General features: G+C 39.3%; 1 protein-coding gene across 1 annotated transcript; it reads right to left on the bottom strand.

The window, feature by feature from the left end:
- Positions 1–1,885: 1,885 nt before the first annotated feature.
- smtla (somatolactin alpha) lies at positions 1,886–5,214 on the bottom strand. The gene is made up of 5 exons (XM_063907325.1): positions 5,207–5,214; positions 4,896–5,086; positions 3,456–3,569; positions 2,237–2,416; positions 1,886–2,080 (listed from the first exon to the last, which is right to left on the bottom strand). The coding sequence occupies exons 1-5, from the start codon at positions 5,211–5,213 to the stop codon at positions 1,886–1,888; spliced, it is 687 nt and encodes a 228-aa protein (XP_063763395.1). The 5' UTR covers position 5,214.
- Positions 5,215–18,774: the final 13,560 nt, after the last annotated feature.

Raw genomic sequence — 18,774 nt, 5'->3', positions numbered from 1 at the left:
AATATTTATGACCTGGAAGTTTGAGAAGTGGGTGGGGGGACACAGGGCTTTGCCTCACCTATCAATACTTGCAGGATGTCAGGACCCAAATAAGGTGAGGTGATTGCAATACAAACTGCAGCCCGACAGCGCAGAAGAGAAGCTACCCAATCCCCTCCGATCCCCCACATTGAAGTGATTAGGCCACAGGAAGCTGAACCTGACTATGCTGACACTTGCCCTCCCTCCGTCCCCGCCACATCCTGCACCCATCATCCACCCATGCCACACAACACCACCTCTCTAAGCTTTCACCGGACTCACCGGCAACCGCAAGGTTGATTTACATATGCTGATATGGCAACAGTGGATGGATGAGCAGAGGATGCAGAATACTCAGGACAGTAAAAAGAAGAAGCATATCCTTGACACAGAGGGGGGGACCGTTTGTTTATTTTATTGTTTTACTGTCTCATGATGTGGTGGCAGCTATAAACATGGAATAAACAATCCACCTTGCCAGGAGGATAACTGTTGCTTCACTATGGCTACTGGCATGACTGCTAAAACAGTTTTGTGTAAATCATTTGGTTGTATTTTACTACTAACCGATTGAATGTATTTTAGCTTAGAAATTGAAAAGACAACATGTGATTAAATGCATGGCAGTTTGAGTAACAATATGGTGATTAATGTAACCTCATGAAAGAGCTCTACTGCCCTCTTGTGTTTTGGGGTGGAAAAACTCGGGATTAAGAGCATGGACATTGCTTTTCATTTAGTCTCGATGAGAGAATCTTCAACTAACATATATACACATCACAACTGGGATTTATAAGTGGATTTCACTCACCCACTCACTCACTCACTCACTCACTCACTCACTCACTCACTCACTCACTCACTCACTCACTCACTCACTCACTCACTCACTCACTCACTCACTCACTCACTCACTCACTCACTCACTCACTCACTCACTCACTCACTCACTCACTCACTCACTCACTCACTAAAAAAGAATAAATCATAAGAAAAGAATCCCAATTTTTTTGTTAATACAATTGTCTTTATTAGCGCCTTAAATGCCACTTAAAGAGTGGTATTCTAGAAAGGTTTTCTCAGTAAATTGGGCATCATAGAGTACGAAAACAATATAGTTTGAATTCTGCATTACCTATTCATTTAACAGCAAAAATGTAAATGTGAAATGGATTCCCCGATCATTTAACAAGCTGCTTCTTTAACATTCAGGTTTAATTAGGCACATTTAGGCATACAAAAATTCTGGATTATTTCATCAGTAGTCAGCAAATCTGAATCTATTCGACCTCCATAAACTCCAGATAAATCTTGCCCCTCATTTTAGCTGTTATTTCATCTCTCTCTGTCCCCCTCGCACCAATCAAAATGTGTCTTTTTTAAAGTAGTGATTGCTCCAGGTTTGACTCCCGTCTCTGGTGAAAGTGTTTCATTTCACTAATGCAGGAGAGAAACCATCTCACTGAATACTCTGGGGGCCGTGGGAATAATCAAAACACTGCAAGAGCCAGCGAGGAATACAAACACCAGTTAGGAACAAAGGAAATGGAAATCAATGCCAGGATATGCAGATTTTTTTGACAGCTCGACACGCAAATAATCTTTTGGGAGTTTGCCCTCTGTTGCCTTTGCCAGGTTAAAATAACAACCGAGCAGGGAAAATATATAAAATGCAGAATGCTCCAGAAAGGGCACAGCATCACACCTACTTAGTTTTGTGTGAAGGAGTTCCAAAACAATCAATAAAGAATGTACTGCAATACAAGCGAGGCTGCAACGCCTAAGGCATGGTCATATCTATAAGTACTAGCAAACTCAGGAATTCATTAAAAAGCGGTATTTTTTAAAAGCTCAACTTTGAGGCTTATGCACAGTTGTATTTGTCTGTTTGTCGACACTTGAGGAGCTTGAGGAAGGTCTCCATCTTATGGGCGTCTTTCTTGAAGCAGCTGAGTAAGGTATAGTCTCTCATCACGGATTCCAGCATCTCTGGCTGAGCGTCGTACTGGAAAAGTCCTTGCTCACTGTTGTTTGTGGTTAGCAGCCCCTCATCCAACATCTGCAGAGACATTTGGTAAAAAATATAGAAATTTAAAAAACTGTCAAGGTTTAACTGTTAAATAATTCAGGTTAGTGCATTCAATATCTTTACGTATTGTAGTCAAACATTCTGCTGTGGGTTTTGCTGAATAACAGTTATTGGGATTTTACCCACCTTCTTGATGAGGACCACCACCCCTTGCTCCAGACTGATCAGCTTCTCAGACACCCACTTGGTCTTGTTAAGCAGTGTGTCAGGAGCCACGTCGTAGAGATTCAGTGAGGTCTGCAGGTAGACCAAAGGCTCGATCCACGACTGAACCAGCATCAACACAGAGTGGAGCAACCATTTGTCCTGCAGGGCACACAGGTGAGGAGGAGTTACAATAACCAAATGAATGCATGATTCATTACATAAAAAGTTCAATTACTGCACATAAAATGGTCCCTACAAAAACTGTGAAACATGACAGAGCTGCAGTTGAACTGTCTTTAGCTTTTGATCACATGCCAGCTACAAAACATTCAGCAGTTGGTTGAAATGTCATGGGTGAAGCAGTTGAGCCTGCTTAAATTCCCCTAAGCAGAGCAGACTCCAATGCAAGTGAAAATGACCGCCATACAAATGGCCATTAAACCGCAGCGCAGGCAATATTTCAGCAGAAAGGGCAAAGGATAAATTATTACCATAAAGGAGAGCCTTGCAGTATATGCAGTTTCAAAGATCACATTTACTGTTATGGTGATGACATAACTTTCAATAAGTAGTTTCAATACTGCTAAAAATCCTGAAGGATATTGCTTTTGCCATTTTTACTTGGCCTTTGTTCAAATTCAAGTTTACATCAGCTAAATCACTTCTTCATAGATATTTCGCTAAGTGGTTCAATCTAGTTTTAATCGTACTTATCAAACTGACATTAGGCTGTGACCAGTTGGATGGGAATCAAGCCTCAGTAGGCACACAGTTTGAAACAATTCCAAGAGATTTGAGGACCTTTAATTGTAATTAGAACAAACACTGTCATTTAGCAGCTGACAGGGGCAGACCGAGGGGAGGTTCAGTTGCACACTGTGTATGCATTGTTTTAAATAAGAGGGTTTGGGCTCTACAGCTTTCAAAGAGACGTTTTTTGACCACACTAAAGCCTGCACACACATATACACATCAAATTACACATGCACACAGACTGGTAACTCCACTCATATGCACAGAAAAACAAACAGACACAAATCAATGCATTCTCATTGTAACAAAGACAAAATAACACATATTTAAGCACAAAAAAGCAGCGTTGCCCACCGACACACACTGGTATTGTTAACAGGATAAGATCAAAGCCCTGACAAACTAAATTATAAAAATCTCTGAAGTTCAGCAGCCATGTACATACAGAGATCAGTTGGATTTCACTCCTGGAGCTGGGGATGGGTAAGGCTTTGGTGATGCATGCATAGCCTGCTTGGTTCCTCTGGAGCTGCAACTCGAACGGGATGAACATCTCTTCCTAGAAATCCATACAAGCATGCAGGAGGGGGAAGTACAAAACAAAAAAACATGTCAAAAAAGATATTTGTGTAACAATACACACTGACACATTTTTTCTAACCCTCAATGTTAAATCAAGAAACACACTTCTTTTGAGTTGAGCTTACTCGGAACTGAATGCCATAAGCAGCTGGATACCAATCTGTGTTATTTTGGTTTCTGGCAGAACTTGAAATGTTTCACTCTAGTCCTAAACCTAAACTAAAGCTTCCTAAAACAAGAGAAGCAACCCGTTAGTCTTATTTAAACCTCCAGTTCTCATATGAATGACAAGAACCTACATCAGGAAGCATCTTGAAAACAATGACAAAAGCTTCACCAATCTCTGCCACTGGAAACTCAGCGGAGACTCATTTTGTTCTGCAGCATGTTCCCCATGGAAGACCTCATGCAGCGGTTTCTCTGTTACAAGTTCTACATCATCCCATTTCAAAGACTATTTTGGATCTGGAGCCGCAGAGTGAAGGGGATTCAACAGGCTGTAAAACCTGTGCTCTCACTGCTGCGGTATTATCATATTCGTATTACTGCACTGTAGGCCTGCTTCTTCAATAAAACATCTTTGGCTCAGAAGAGAAATAGAAGATTACTTTGAAGCCCGGCAGTGAGGCGATGATCATGTCGGAATCAAAAGCAAATAACACAGAGTATCTAACAGAGTGCCAGTCCTTTAGGTCCAGCATAGTGTGGGAAAGTCCAACAAAAAGTAATTTTGCTTTCATTGTAGAACTCATTCAAAGAGTTGCAGGACTGCAGGAAAGATAGATTCCATGATCAAAGTAGCACATCTTGGGAAATGCACAGCTACTGTAACTTGTGAGCGATATATGAATTACTCTCTAGTCTTGACGTGTGATTAAATAACCAGATTTAGCTGCTTTTGTTTTCTTTATAAAAAAGGTAATATCATGCAGCTTCTCAAAAGCAAAATTATGCATTTCTGTCACCGTAGCTTTTGCCTAAGGCTGCGTTTCTACAGCATTGCTTTTCAAAATGCTGATTTCACATTTCATTAAAAAAATATATAAACTAAAACTCAAGCCCCACATAGGCCCTGAATGCAGTGAATGGATCCCCTTTCATTGAATCCTCTCTTTCTACGTACAATAAAACAGATTTTCTATTTCCTAGTGTGAAGAGGGATTCAGTTTCTCCTGAGGCTATACACTGCTATAAATATGCCTTTACAGTTTGCTGAACGAGCCTGCGGATGTAATAGGTCCGCCGAACATGTTTTTCCGATACAGAACAAGAGTGTGAAGACTCATTTTGGGGTACTACTCACAAACATAGAGCATGATTCTTCTGAGACACGGTAGATGAGCTCGGCATGTTGGATGACTCGGTCTAGAAGCTTCTCTTGGGAGATGGAGGGGCAGCGGAGGAGACTGCCCTGATCCTCCCTACAGTCTAGTGGGATGCTGACGGTTTGCAGACAGGGCCAGAGCAATAGAGACCATATAACCTTCTGCATGACTGAAGACAACCATACATAAGAATCACATATAACAAATTCACTGCTCAACCAAAGAAACTGTTGTAATTTGAATCAAAAATATATATAATTTCTTTCTTTTTTCAAGTGTGATGCATTACCTGTCATCTTGTTTATTCTGTCTTGTCCTTTCTACCTTTTCTGTCATGCTCACTCCATTTATAAAGCCTGACCAGGCCATGAATAAAGAATATAGGGAGTCTTGGTCTTGCGTAGGTTCTTGTAAAAAGATGCTGGTCTCCCCAAAGCAATGCATTTATTTTTCTCATGCATAATACTAAAAAGGTAACTCTAGTCACGCAAGCATGGGGTACATTCGTCATCTTTCTTCCTGATTTAAAGTTACAGATTGGGAATTTTCTAAATATTTCCTTCAAAACTAAATCTGTTTCAAACAATATAAAAAAAGAAATCTAAATAACTGTTATGTACATTTCTATTCCACCCAGTAAATCGAAGAATGAGGACTGAGACTGATTAGATTTATTAAACAAAAGCTCAAAAAAGGAATGGGCTGAAAAATCCTTCCTTTCAGCGGAGTTAAGTATGTAATGTAGATTTATACATGCATGACAGAAAAAGGCTGCATAAAATAGACAGCGTAGAACTGCAGTCGACACAACAAAGAGAGGCTGAGTGAATGAGATTCAGAAATCACTGAGATCTAACAAAACCCTTCAATTGTTCTTTTTTAAAATGTTGACATTCATATTTCGTCCTGCTCAGAAAACCACGAGTGTTTGAGAGTAGCTTTACCCACATGCTATGATTTCAAAATTGTAATGACTGTGTTTATCTTTCATAGAAGGAAGCACACATTTAGTAATAATCCGCGCCTGCTTGATACAGACTTCCTTAAATGCCACATTTTCTTTCTCTCGAATCACTACTTATTTTATCCATCCTTGTGTTAGTGTAAATTGAAAGATTACGGGGGATGAATTGTCTCCATCTGTTTACTTTGAATGTTAATTACTAGAAATTCCTGCTGAGTGCACATATAATATAATGTATGTGTCTGTTATCATAAAGTATGGGACTGTCTTTAAATGAGGATTTTGTATTTGAAAAGGCGTAACATTTAACAGGCTTGAGCGTAAATGTGTGTTTCCTCAGTAAAGCATGTTTAAAGATAAGCTGAAGACAGACAGGATCAGAAGGTGGCAGCTGATGGGTGTAAAGTTACTGAGAGATGGTTTCCACGTGTGCATTCTCAAGACACCTGAAACCTCACGACACATATGTCGACCTTTTCAATATGAAACAATGTTCTCTTCTCATCACCTTCCTTTTACTCCCACACTTGTTCCTTCTCCTCTTCTTCGTGACTTAGCAGGGTTTTTTGTTTTTTTTAAGCCTCTCCAAAACCTCTTGTCTTCCTCATGTTAGATCCTATTAAATCTACAGGGAATACATGCAAGTTAATTTACAAAACATCCCAATTGATGTCATATCATGTTATATTTTAGTAGGTCAATCTAATCTGATTTGTTCATCAGCCAAAAAGATATATTTAGTCTTTTTAGCACAACCTCATACAGGATTAACCTAATTTCTCATACGAAAAGTGAAGGTATTTGTTGTGCATCCACATTTGATAAACATTGCTTTATAATATATAACAAAACACATGATTCTGGTATCAGTGCGGCATTGACAAGCTTATTCCTCTACTATAGAGTATATTCACCTTTTTCACACCGCTGATATAAAGTCTGCGACACCATCTCACTTACATGTTATGCTAATATCACGGGTGATGTTTTTTTGTTGTTGTCCATGTAAAGTGTATTCACACATGGGCCCAGCTTCTTTTTCTTTTCTTTATGTATTTTTGTATTTATAAAGCAAGTCCTGCTTTGGAAACTAAGGTGAGAATTGCCTTCAACCAAGAAGCATGCAGAGATATGCATTCATGAAAAACCATGAGGTGATGCAGTATTGCTACCGAACCTTTGTTTCTGTTTGCACAAACAAGTCACCATGTAATTTCATCTCTGGCACTGAAACTATGGTATGTACTGTGTTACCTTAATTTGTTTATCTGGGGGGGAAAAAAACAGGGAGTTGGTGCCTGAAATATCTTGAATTTAGTCAAATAGAAAAACATCTTCTACCTGTTTTAAATGTGTAAAAGCAACAGGGAGTGTTAAAACAGACGTTACTGTGTAAATGTGTTGTTACACAATATTCATAAATCATATTGGCTCACCTAACATTACATGTCAGTCTTTTTTTGTTTGTCTTTTATTTAGAGACAGAGGAGGAGGAGAGAGGGAGACATAGGGGATGAGAAGCTGCAAATTGTCCCGGGTTGGATTTGAACCCTTTTCCGCCCAAGCCCCCGCACATTGGCCTCTACCAATTGGGCTACACAGCATCCCAGTAGTGTCTTTTAGCATACACCGTTTTAAGAGACATTCATGAGTCGGGTATGGACTGAGGTGTTTTATATCATAGAACAATGAAAATACCTTAATCATGTGTTTAACTAAAAAAAGTTGACAGTAAAAGCCTTTAAAATGTGAACTCATTTCTGGGTTTTAGGATTCTTTCCTGCACTTCTCTTGATTTCAATCAAGATTTCCTCTAATGTTAAAACCATGACTGCATGCCATGTTGGTTATGCTGTATCCATGCCAGCAATAGAAAAGGATAATTTAATGTGAAGCAAACACACACACACACACACACACATATTAATTACTCTGATCCTGACAGACTTCACATGCTTGCTGATGGATGATTGGCAGCTCCTAAATTAGGACACATTGCTCCCCTGGTGTGTTTGTGGTGGTGTTTATATGAGCATGTGTGAGAGAGAGAGAGAGAGAGAGAGAGAGAGAGAGAGAGAGAGAGAGAGATAAGAGGGAAGAGAGCGCTGTAGAGGCTACTACAATGGTCCAGTAAAGAAAAGACAAAGGTAATGTCAGGGGTATAATTATACCTATACATATCTGCATGAATCAATGCAAAGAACCATACATGTTTGCAGGATTAAGTGGAAGGCAATGGGATTCATTTTATCCCTGGATATTTGCCAACCTTTTTACTGGAATTTATTTAGGCATTGTTCCATACAGAAATAGACTAAATAACATTTGGAAATATATAAAAAAGAATTGTATGTTTTTCCATTATATTTTCATCTACATTCCCGTTATTCTTCAGTATCTTGTTTTATTGCGAATAAGGTCTGCTTTGAAAATTAGATTTTAATCTCAATGGGATTTACCTGATACAATAGAAGTTATATTTTCAAAAATGAGATTTACACAATATTACAACCTCCGGACTTTCGAATTACACAACCTTTTTTTTTATCCTTATTTGTCTCCTTATCTTCTTGCAGGGAATATACAAAAGGTTTCATATTCACACTTGCAAAGAGATAATAGCCTTTATCTGGATTCACCTCAGGGTATTTTAACTGTCCCTAGCATTTTGTACAATCTGTGTGCAGTCAGATGACAGCATTGTGTGCATAATAAGTACTGAATGCATTATTCACTGTTTAAGTGTGACAAGAACTCAGCAGATTGGAGCAGCTTGTCTTATAGCTGATTCCTCCCTTTCTTACCAGCTGTCGTGTTTTTGATGTTCAACAATGTAACCACAAGTGGCATTAAAACACACAATATTATCGTCTTCTTTTCAGACTTCAAAGGAACTAAGTTTTCTTGTGCAGTCGGCTCTCACCCACACTGTGGCTACCAGCTGAATTGTCCTTATTTGTCTGGGATGATAAATTATTATCATATCATTTTAAATGGGCAAAAGAAAACAGTTGGAGGATTAGCCCTAAGGTCTGTTCCTTGGCTATCTTATTCTTTCATGAAATGGAGAAAACAGGCATTTCTTTTAATGAGAACTTGAGACACTCAATTCTGTAGCGCAATACCAACAGTCCTGAGGCTTTCGGAAAACTATAAATTTGTATTTTATGCCTTTTTTATAACTGTTGCAATTGGGTCATTGTGTTTGTTTGTTTGTTTGTATGTATGCGCAGTGGGTGCCTGCATGTGTTTGTAGGTTTTTGCATTTAATTACTAATTAGCATTTCATTTCTATTTTATCCCCTGCATGTAGAAGACAAACAAATTGTGAGAGATGTGATTTTATAAACTATTATCAATGTCGTGTGAATTGCTTGTAGCAGATTTAATAAATATTTAATAATAATTGATTTAAACTAGTAGAAGGCCGCCAATGTGTGGCTGCTTGGCAGATACATAATTCGGGGCATGTATAGAGAACATCTGAGCAAAATGTATTGATATACTCTCCCAATCTGAAATAACTAAGGAATAAACTCATATTCAGAGGTTTAAATACTTCAAACACAAAAGCACTCACGGATTACTTTTGGGAGTTGCTTCTCCTTCATATAACATCCCCAAATCCTCCTAAAATGGAGAATAAAATCCCAGATCACGGGCTGGAATTCAAAAGACAAAGTTGTCTGACCTCCTGGGACCGCTGATCTGGTGTTGACAGCACTGATGGCAGTTTCAACTTCTTAGCAAATTCTTCAGAGGCCTCTTACCTATCCTTAAGAGGAAAGGGGTTATAAGACAGCAGGAAAAATCCCACAGATAACCTATTTAACATTGAAGACTTAGGGGGAAAGGTCAATAGATAATATGTTCAACTTTGCCACATTTTTAAACATGTCTCAGCTGAACTGATACCAAACGTTAACAAAATCCTATTATTTCAATCAGGGGAGACTTCAAGTTGTTTAGTGTAAAATACATATTTATTGCCGTATACACAAAGGGCAAAATATATAGGTTGTTTGGCGATTAGACGCCATCATGCTGAGATGGAATTAAGGGGGAGGGGAAGCCTAATAAGAAGGCGAAACCCCCCTGGGTCCAAACAGTGATGGTGGTGAAGAGCTGAAGGGAATATTGAAGATCTGAATGATGAGGGCATCTTCTGGGCTTGGCATTGGCCCTGTATCTGATGAACTGGAGGTGAAGGGGCTGCAACGATTCTCCTGAATGACAGGGAAAAGAGAGCAGTTTTAAACATTTGCCGGATAATCTGTGATTGGCTTGAGGGAGATGAGATGAGCCTTATTGGTTTAGCATGGGGTGAGATGCACCCTCCCTTATTGAAGGAAAGGGCGAGCGAGTGAGAGAGGATTTATGAATGAGAGAGAACCAGACAGTCTTCAAAGAACTTGTGCTGAGCTTCATTAAAATGAATGTAAGCTTACACATAATAGCTTCCATTTCCCTTAACAATAGCCAACAGACAATGAATTCAGTTACAAAAAATCATATTTTTGTAAACATATCCATCAATCAATCAATCAAATCAAATAACTCCCCGGGTGAATTTAGCCTGTGTCTGTAATCTTATTGTAGCGTAAATATTTGTTACTGTTCATTTGTTTTTATCTTCTCCTCTGTGGGGGCAGGGAGGAAGGGGTGCTGCATTAACACCCTCGCTCTCTTACAAGACATGTAGAGTTATAGTGAGACAAGGTCCTGTTGTTTAACTAAGCAGTTGCTAAATTAACATATGTGATTATAAATGCAAACATCTGTGTCTCCATTTTGTTCTGCTGCTGCTGTTCATATCTTCTGCAAGATGAATGCATGTAATTTCTGAGATTTTCCAGAGCTGTGAAGCATCCTTTTAACTGTGCGTCAGTCATTTTACATCCTGGGGGAAAAAGCATCTTGATCCTACACTACAAAGATGTTCTTACAACGTTTAATTTAATATCAGTAATTGAACTGAAGGATTTACTTCATAAATCTAGTTAACTGCTTAACCATTATTTAGTTTATTGTCGCTCATAAATATGACATGAGCTAATTACAGACAAGGTGTCTAATTACTTATACTGTACATTTCAAGTTTAAAGCAACACTCTCTTTTAAAATCAACATCTTTCACAGAAAGCTATCTATTTTAATCACAAGTGAACAAAATAAAAATAAAAAAGCAAAAAAAAATGCCTTATGGACCAAAGGCTTCCTCAATTATTAATTCCAATGGAGAGTTGAAAAGTGCACAGCCTGCATTTCAGAAAATAGCACAGCAGATAAGGCAAAGACAATCTTTGGTTCAGAATGATAATTTGTAATTTATACCAATTTGGTTTATAATTAGTGTGAAGATGTGTGAATCGGTAAGTGTGTGTGTGTGAGTGTGTGTGTGTGTGTGTGCGTGGGTTTTGATTTGAATTGCGCCTTTAGGTTGTACAGCAACATTGGAATACACACTACTAATGTTGAACATTCATTTAGAGAATATATTTAGTTTTATATACTTATCAAACTAAATATACTTGTATCATATACTCAGGTCACTTCTGTAGCTCTTTAACACAACCCTGCTCATTCAAAATTCAAAATGCATATCATTGGCGATTCTGTTGGGACAACTTACTACCTTATTCCCAACTCACTGTCAGCTGACGCTTGGTCCGGACCTATTGGGGTCACTTAAGATAAGCCAACTTATGTAAGTTAAGTGAAGTACATAACTCTAAATAAGTGTAAGTCTTGTATTTGTACGGGACACACACAGCTGCATCCACCTCAACACCTCAACACCCAAAAAAAGAAAGGTGTACTTCAGCAAATTCGCTAGAAGAGTGTACATTGAACCCCATTGGTCAAACAGATGCTAAAGAGTGCATATTACTGTTGTATTAGCCCACCTTCAATTTAGCATGAATATGTTTTATGAATAATTGGAAAAGTTCAGATAAGCTTTCATATAAAATGACATGATGACTTCAATTCAACGCAGAATTGTAAAGCTACACTAAACAAACTGAAACGTTGACTTCAATTAAACCCCTTTTTTTTTCACTGTTTTTGGTTAGTTCAAAGCAATTATATTAAGTTTAAATGAAAAATATTAGGTTGAACTTAATATTATTGCTGTCAACTAACCTAATACAGCTATGTGACATTTGTTGACACAATACATTTAATTAAGTTCAGTTTTAAGTTTTGAATTAAGTTTTTTTCAGCTTAATAAGGATCTTGTGATTAGATGCTTTTATTATAACAATTGAAGACGTTCTTGATTTAAAAGCTTCGTGTTTTTGGAATTGCTTTTAGGGAGATTTTGAGTGACATGAAAAAGTATTTCACTACCTGGATATGGTACCTGGCTGGGACTACCTCTAACCAGACATCATACAGCATACATATATAATGATGTTTATGACACAACTTACATGTTTTTCCACCTTTTTAAGAATTTGCACCACACCAAATGCCATTGTAGAAGACCACATCATCTTTCGCCTTTTTGATTTCTGTTGTTTGACATGAAACTGCTATCTCATCAGAGGCAAGGCCCTGGAGACTTGCGGATGACAGTTCTGGGTTGATCCATTACCGCTTTCCCCCCGGCTAAATTACCCCCTCCCTTCAGAAACATGCAACACTTTCTCCTTCACTCGCACTAACTTCTCAACGTGTTTGCAGCAGGAGAAGCACTTTTATGTCTCATGCATTTACTCTCCCCTCCCTCTGGGGCCTTTGGAGGAACACACCTGCATGCATACAAACAACAATTAGAGAGTGATCATGATGATCAGTGGTGATGAATTCAGCTTTGGAGTTTGTTATTTCCCAGTGGGATTCGGTGGCAGTGAAGATGCAGAAGCTAAAGCAGCAGAAGCACAAGTATGCCTGTTTTGCCACGTGTCATTTTTTGACAAGTCTCTGGGATAAAGGAAGCCGGCATAAAGCTTTAAATCAAATTGGTCACACAGCCTTGCCAATCACTGTGGACAACATATGCAGGCTCACAACCAAGGTGAAGCTGCTGTTACGTGTCTCGTCAGTGAGCAATCTCCCTGTGCTCTAAAATGGAAATGAAACTGTTACACACCCACAGCTATTGAGGAAAGGATTTGCGTGGGCCGAGGTACAACTATACTCAATCGCCACTGTGGGAGAAGCTTTAGCTTTGCCCTTCTTCAAAGTGAGATTTACAAAAAGGAAATGCCTGGCTAGGTTTATTCTAAAGAAGCTCCTGATGGTGGGAAGACAAAAGGTACTTCACACCATCCTCCCTGGGGCATATGTACTCCAAAGCTCTACTTCTCCGCTTTACTCCTTATTATAAGTACATGTTCCCCCCTAGAGTGCACTGCACTTTCTCCTGTGCCTGTCTCTCTCCTTCAATCTATTTCTTCTTCTTTTTTTTTTACCTACCCATATTTCCATCACCTAATTTCCCCTGTCTTCTTCCTATACACCCCACTGACTCCATTCCTCTGCCTTGCATCTCCTCTTCTCTTTCGCATCCCAGCTTTACCCCCTCTCACCACTTCCTCCCCCCCTCTCTCTCTGTCTGTGTTTAGCAAAGTGTTGGCTAGCTCGGAGCAAAACCCTCTATTAACAGACGCCAAGGCCAGATGGCGGCTCAGAGATGGATCAGATCAACACTGAAGTTCTGTGAGTTCCTGTGTTTTCCTTTTTTTTCTCCGGGCATCTCACAAATAACTTGCACTTTAGCATTTCACCTACTAACCCAGTGGGAGACTTATTGAAATCACCATTTCCCATCAGCTCAGGAAATGATCAGAGAAACAGAAAATGCTTATATATAATGTGTCTGTTATTCAGCAGTAATATACATTCTGAAAACTTTCCCCAAAAACCATTCTTGGCCATTTTTCATCATATGTATCTTACTGAGCCTAAAGCAATTTCAGGAATGGAAGTGTCATTTTTGTACATCTCCTATCACTACTTATACATTCTGTATTGTAGGCTAGCCCTCACTAAAGGCTGTCAAACTGTGATGGGTCTTGTTAACACACAGACTTCAAATCCCCTGGCGACACTATTTATCCCCAAGGTGGACTTGTTGCTGTAGAATGATAAATGTAACATGTCTGCAGATCTCAAAAGAAGAGAAGCAGGTACAATATACCCACAGGGAGAAAACCCTGCAGTTTGCCTAATGAGGCATTGCCAGACTGTACACTCTGGTCAGTTCAGGAGATGAGCGTGAAATTCCCCATTAAATAATGTGAAACCCACATTAAGAGGCCCTCCCGAGGCAAAGTGTCTGTAGAAGGGATGACTAACTCAATTAATTCAGTCCCTCTGAAAGTTTCTCTTCATCTTGTTCTATGGTTTTGTTTGTCAAAATAACCATTTGTCCAGTTGGTGTGTGTTTATATCAGGAATGAGTGCACCAATGCACACAGGGTTAAGGCTGACTGACTCTAACCCGGTGGCTTGCACCCTAAAAAAAAGTCATCCATTTCCTTTTTTATTAATCTTTCCCTTCTGTGCGGTGGTGATTGTCAGGTAACATTTAGAAAAGCTCCCTCTCCGTATCCGTCTCTTTGCCATGCTAAAGCTTAACTCCTGCCATTTCTTTCCCTCCCTCCTCCGTCCCTTCTCCTTTTCTGCTGAGAAACAAGTTCATTGTGATTCTGAATGCAGTTCCACGGCTCAATGGGTTCTGCTTGAAATGAGATTTGAGAGAGTGAGCATGAGAAAGACAGAGAACCTCGAGCTGCCTAGCGTCTTGATGAATAAAAGATGGAGGCAACAGTGTCTTATAAACAACAACAGAGCATAATTAGTTGAGTTTTTTATTTTAGGAACACTTTATGTGACATTTCCTTTGTGTGGCTGCTTTCATCACGCACGCCCTGCCTGCTTTTATGTCGTCTGGACTTCCCCTCTCTCTCTTCTTTGTAAGTCAACAGTGAAGCTGGAATAATATTTGCGCTCTATGCTAATGTAAACACTGACATAGATTCTGTATACTCTGGATACTGTATACACTTATTCTGTTTACAGTTGCAATATGACCTGCCTATATTTATAAAGTAAATTGCTGACAACATGCTAACACTGGACATCTTGATACTTCATATTATAAACTTTGTACATACAGTACAGCTTAAATGTGCCAGGCCTTGGTTAAACTTCATATGTTAACAATTGAATTGATTCGAGTAAGCTTGCCATATGGAAAGGAAAAAAAAAATATGGGCATGGGTTTCATAACAAAACAACATCACCCTTTTTTTTCTTCCTTCTCAATATGAAAGGCTTTAAAATTCTACTTTTTTAATGACAAATGCACCTGCTTTTAGGGCACAGAAATGTTATCCTCTTCGAATCTCAGTGAGTTACCTAGTTTTTTCTTAAAAAGTCACATTAATGGCCTATTTGCACTAATGGACTACTAATTGGCTTTTAACATAATGTGACCAATCTTTAGCTGTGTTAGAGATTGTGGCTAGGCTTTTTCAAAGTGGTTTTCCATTAGCTGTTTACTTAAATTCTCCCTGTTTAAAAAGCTAAGTCAGCACATGTACGTTTCAGTGATATACCTGACGTTATTAAGAATTTAGCATCCCACATATTTTAAAACACAAGGGCTCGAAATACAAATCCTGAAACTGCCACTTCTGTTTGACTCAGGTTGTCTGTAGATGCTCAGTAGTCTCTCCACATATCGTCTGCTCTGCTGAATGTGGCCCGGTCTAATGGCATCTGTGATATCCCTGGAGCACCCTAAGAGAGGCTGATGACAGCATATGTTTGTCTTCCTTTCCCTTTCCTCCCTATCCACGCACACATACACAGAGATAGACAAACAAGGTGCACCTTCATAATCTTCCATTTTGCTCCCCCACCCACTGTTGGAGCTTCAGGGTCAGAGCCCTGCAATGCTTTCGCCCCAGGTACCGCCTCAGGGTCTGAGCAGTGGTGACGGCAAGCAGAATCAAAGGCTTATTGAGGTGAACATTTGTGTATTAATATGTGTTTGCAACGGGTGTTTGTCAAATATCTTCCTCGCCCCTCGAACCTCCCAACCGCTTGCTTCCTGTTTAGCCTTTCAGCTCCCTGACACCCCAGGAGTGCACTTCGCGGATTCAATTATCGCATTAGCTGTAGCAAATGTGCCGGTCTAAACCACACAGAGCTCCTGACAAGACAACCAACAGACACTTATAGCCCAGTAAACTGATGTTGTGACCACCTGCTCACAACAAAGGTCACCTCGGATGTCAAATTATTTTGCTCAGTTTGAGTCAATGGAGCAGTTAGATGAAATTGTTGATTTCACATTGTGTACAACGGGAGCACTTTCTTAATGCTTTAATCAAAGCTCTTCCTGCTGAAACATTCAAAAGATCAGGATACCAAAAACTTATATTGGGGGGTCTAAATACCTTTTTTTTTGTTTCATGGAAATCAGCTTAAGAGGTATTATGAGATTTAAAAGGGGCCTTATTATGCTTTTTAGTGTTTTCCCTTTCCTGTAGTGTGTTATAAAAGTGCATGTAAATGGTCTGCAAAGGCTAAAATCCCTTAAGTGCCTGAAACGTCTCCATTGGACTCCTTTGTTTAATTCAGGAACATAGTGACATCACTATGTAACATGTGTGGCTCTATTGGTTAGCGCTCCAACACATTGTGCGTGATAGGCTAAGGCGGGGGAGACATCTCTAAGCGGTTGACCAATCACAACAGAGCCAGCAAGCTAACCAATCAGAGCAGAGCAAATTAAACACCTTTTGAACAGTAAAGCATGTACACATGTTACAATGGTAGCATAAAATACTTGAACCTGAAAACGAGCAGGGCCTCTTTACACAGTTCAATAAAGATGTTCAAACACTGGAAGCAAAGATGAATGTTGTATGTATGATTATTGTTGGTAAACAAAACAAAGAATGTACATCCTATCCATACTTTCTAAAATAGCCAACTTTGGCGTGAATATGAAAAACTCTGAACATAATTTCCATCCAATTATATTTTCAGATCCAAGATCCACATCCATGATTTTATACACAATGCTGAGGCAATATAACCACCTCTCACAGTCTGACAATTCATTTTCACTAGAGGACATACTTAAAAACCATGACTCTGACATATCTCCATGTGTGCTATTAGAAACAGCAGAGGTAGTTTTCAGATAATGTCTTATTTCATAATGTACAGGAAGAAGAATAGTATGTGTTACATGCATCGTACTCCACCACAGAGCAAATGTACATCAGATAGAGAAGAAGCAAAAATGAACAGAAAAAGAAAATAGTCAAGGCAATAAATTCTTCAGAAGCTTGATATAGCAGTAACCAGACCCATAACTTTTGCCCAATTTAGGCCAACATTTGGAGCATTGTGACCTGCAACGGCAACCATAAGACAGAAGAGTTGCTTGAGGGGCCGCATGAATCCATCTATTTTTTTTTTAGGACAGAGCTCAGATTCAGAGAACTTTTCTTCCACAAGTTAGTATAAAGGATTTCTGATTCTGATTCCTAGAAACATGATTGGACATGGTTAAACGTATGCATGCAATTGTGTACCCGGTGTCCTTGGTCATGGCAGGAGCAGTTGAGACACTGGACTGTGGAAGGACAGCATGTTTTTACTGCTGATTTGAAAGGCATCCATCAAAGCCTTCCCTACAGAGAAGTGCCCTTTTTCACCACATGTGACCAAGGCAGTACTCACAGTGACTTCTCGGAATTCCAGCATGGGAACACTCCTTTGCTATTGTATGAAATCAGGGGAAAAACTGAGAAAAATAACATTTCAAACAACCCTTTAACTGCCTCTCGTGATCGAATACCTCAAATATGATAAGGTGGGGATACTTCAATTCGCTACCTTACATTAAATAGTGGCTCATATACAACAGGCTCTGTTCCCCTTCTGACATATACACAGAATGTTTTCAATGCATAGAGCCATCTTTTTCCCCTTTACCTGGGATGCATTTTTTTTTTAAACACACAATTGCGGCATATAATGAAATGAGGATTAAATGTATTTATATTGTTATATTCTTAAATTGCTTATTTTTTTATTAATTTCTTTATATGTGTTAAGGGGTGGTTTTGTCTTTGGTGTCTGTCAAGTCATCATTAAGTGTAATGCTGGAGTTCAATGAGAAGATCAACAATAAAAAGAGCCAGGCATTATGATGCAGCTCAACCTCACAAAAGGGATTTGGTCTTTTTTGTAGGCCAAGGCGAGGTAAACGGCCCGTTTCGAACACCTGAATGGAACATGTGAGCACATCAGACATACAATTATACAGGAGAATTGTTGCCGTTGTATCTGACCTTCTCTTCAGGCCCGAAGCATGGTAGCATTTACCCAACCTCTCAGGGACAATAAACACAAAAGACAAGTGAAGAACGAAGAAATTGAGAGAGAAACTGGAAGAGGAATGGGAATTAAAAGCAGAAAAAGCAACAGAGAAAGATATTATTAAGAAGGGTCAAACGTGATTTATTGCTAATGATGAGCTTGTTATAAAGAAGTACTCCCTCAGTGCTTATACTCACACCAGCCTTAAGTCTTTGTGTGTGTATACTGCTTTGATCGACAGTCTGGGGTTCACGATAGCTATTCTTAATGAAGACAGCCTTGTGCAAAGACAGCCATGTGGACATGTTACATGGGCAGGCAGGGCTTTGTTTGCCTTGAGCGGAGACCCACCCACCACTACCTATCTAACCATTTTAAAACCCTCCTTTCCTCCTTCATAATGACCATTAACAAGTCATCTTTCTGGAACCATGAGCTGGCCATAATGAATAGCCAGAGTGGTACGGCTAGCCTTTGAAAGCCTTATTATAACAGAGAGCAAGAGGCACTGACAAAGAACCATAGAGAAAAAAGGGAGA

The sequence above is a fragment of the Eleginops maclovinus genome, chromosome 18, assembly GCF_036324505.1.
Source record: "Eleginops maclovinus isolate JMC-PN-2008 ecotype Puerto Natales chromosome 18, JC_Emac_rtc_rv5, whole genome shotgun sequence".
Taxonomy (NCBI): domain Eukaryota; kingdom Metazoa; phylum Chordata; class Actinopteri; order Perciformes; family Eleginopidae; genus Eleginops; species Eleginops maclovinus.
This window is presented reverse-complemented; position numbering and strand designations above follow the sequence as displayed.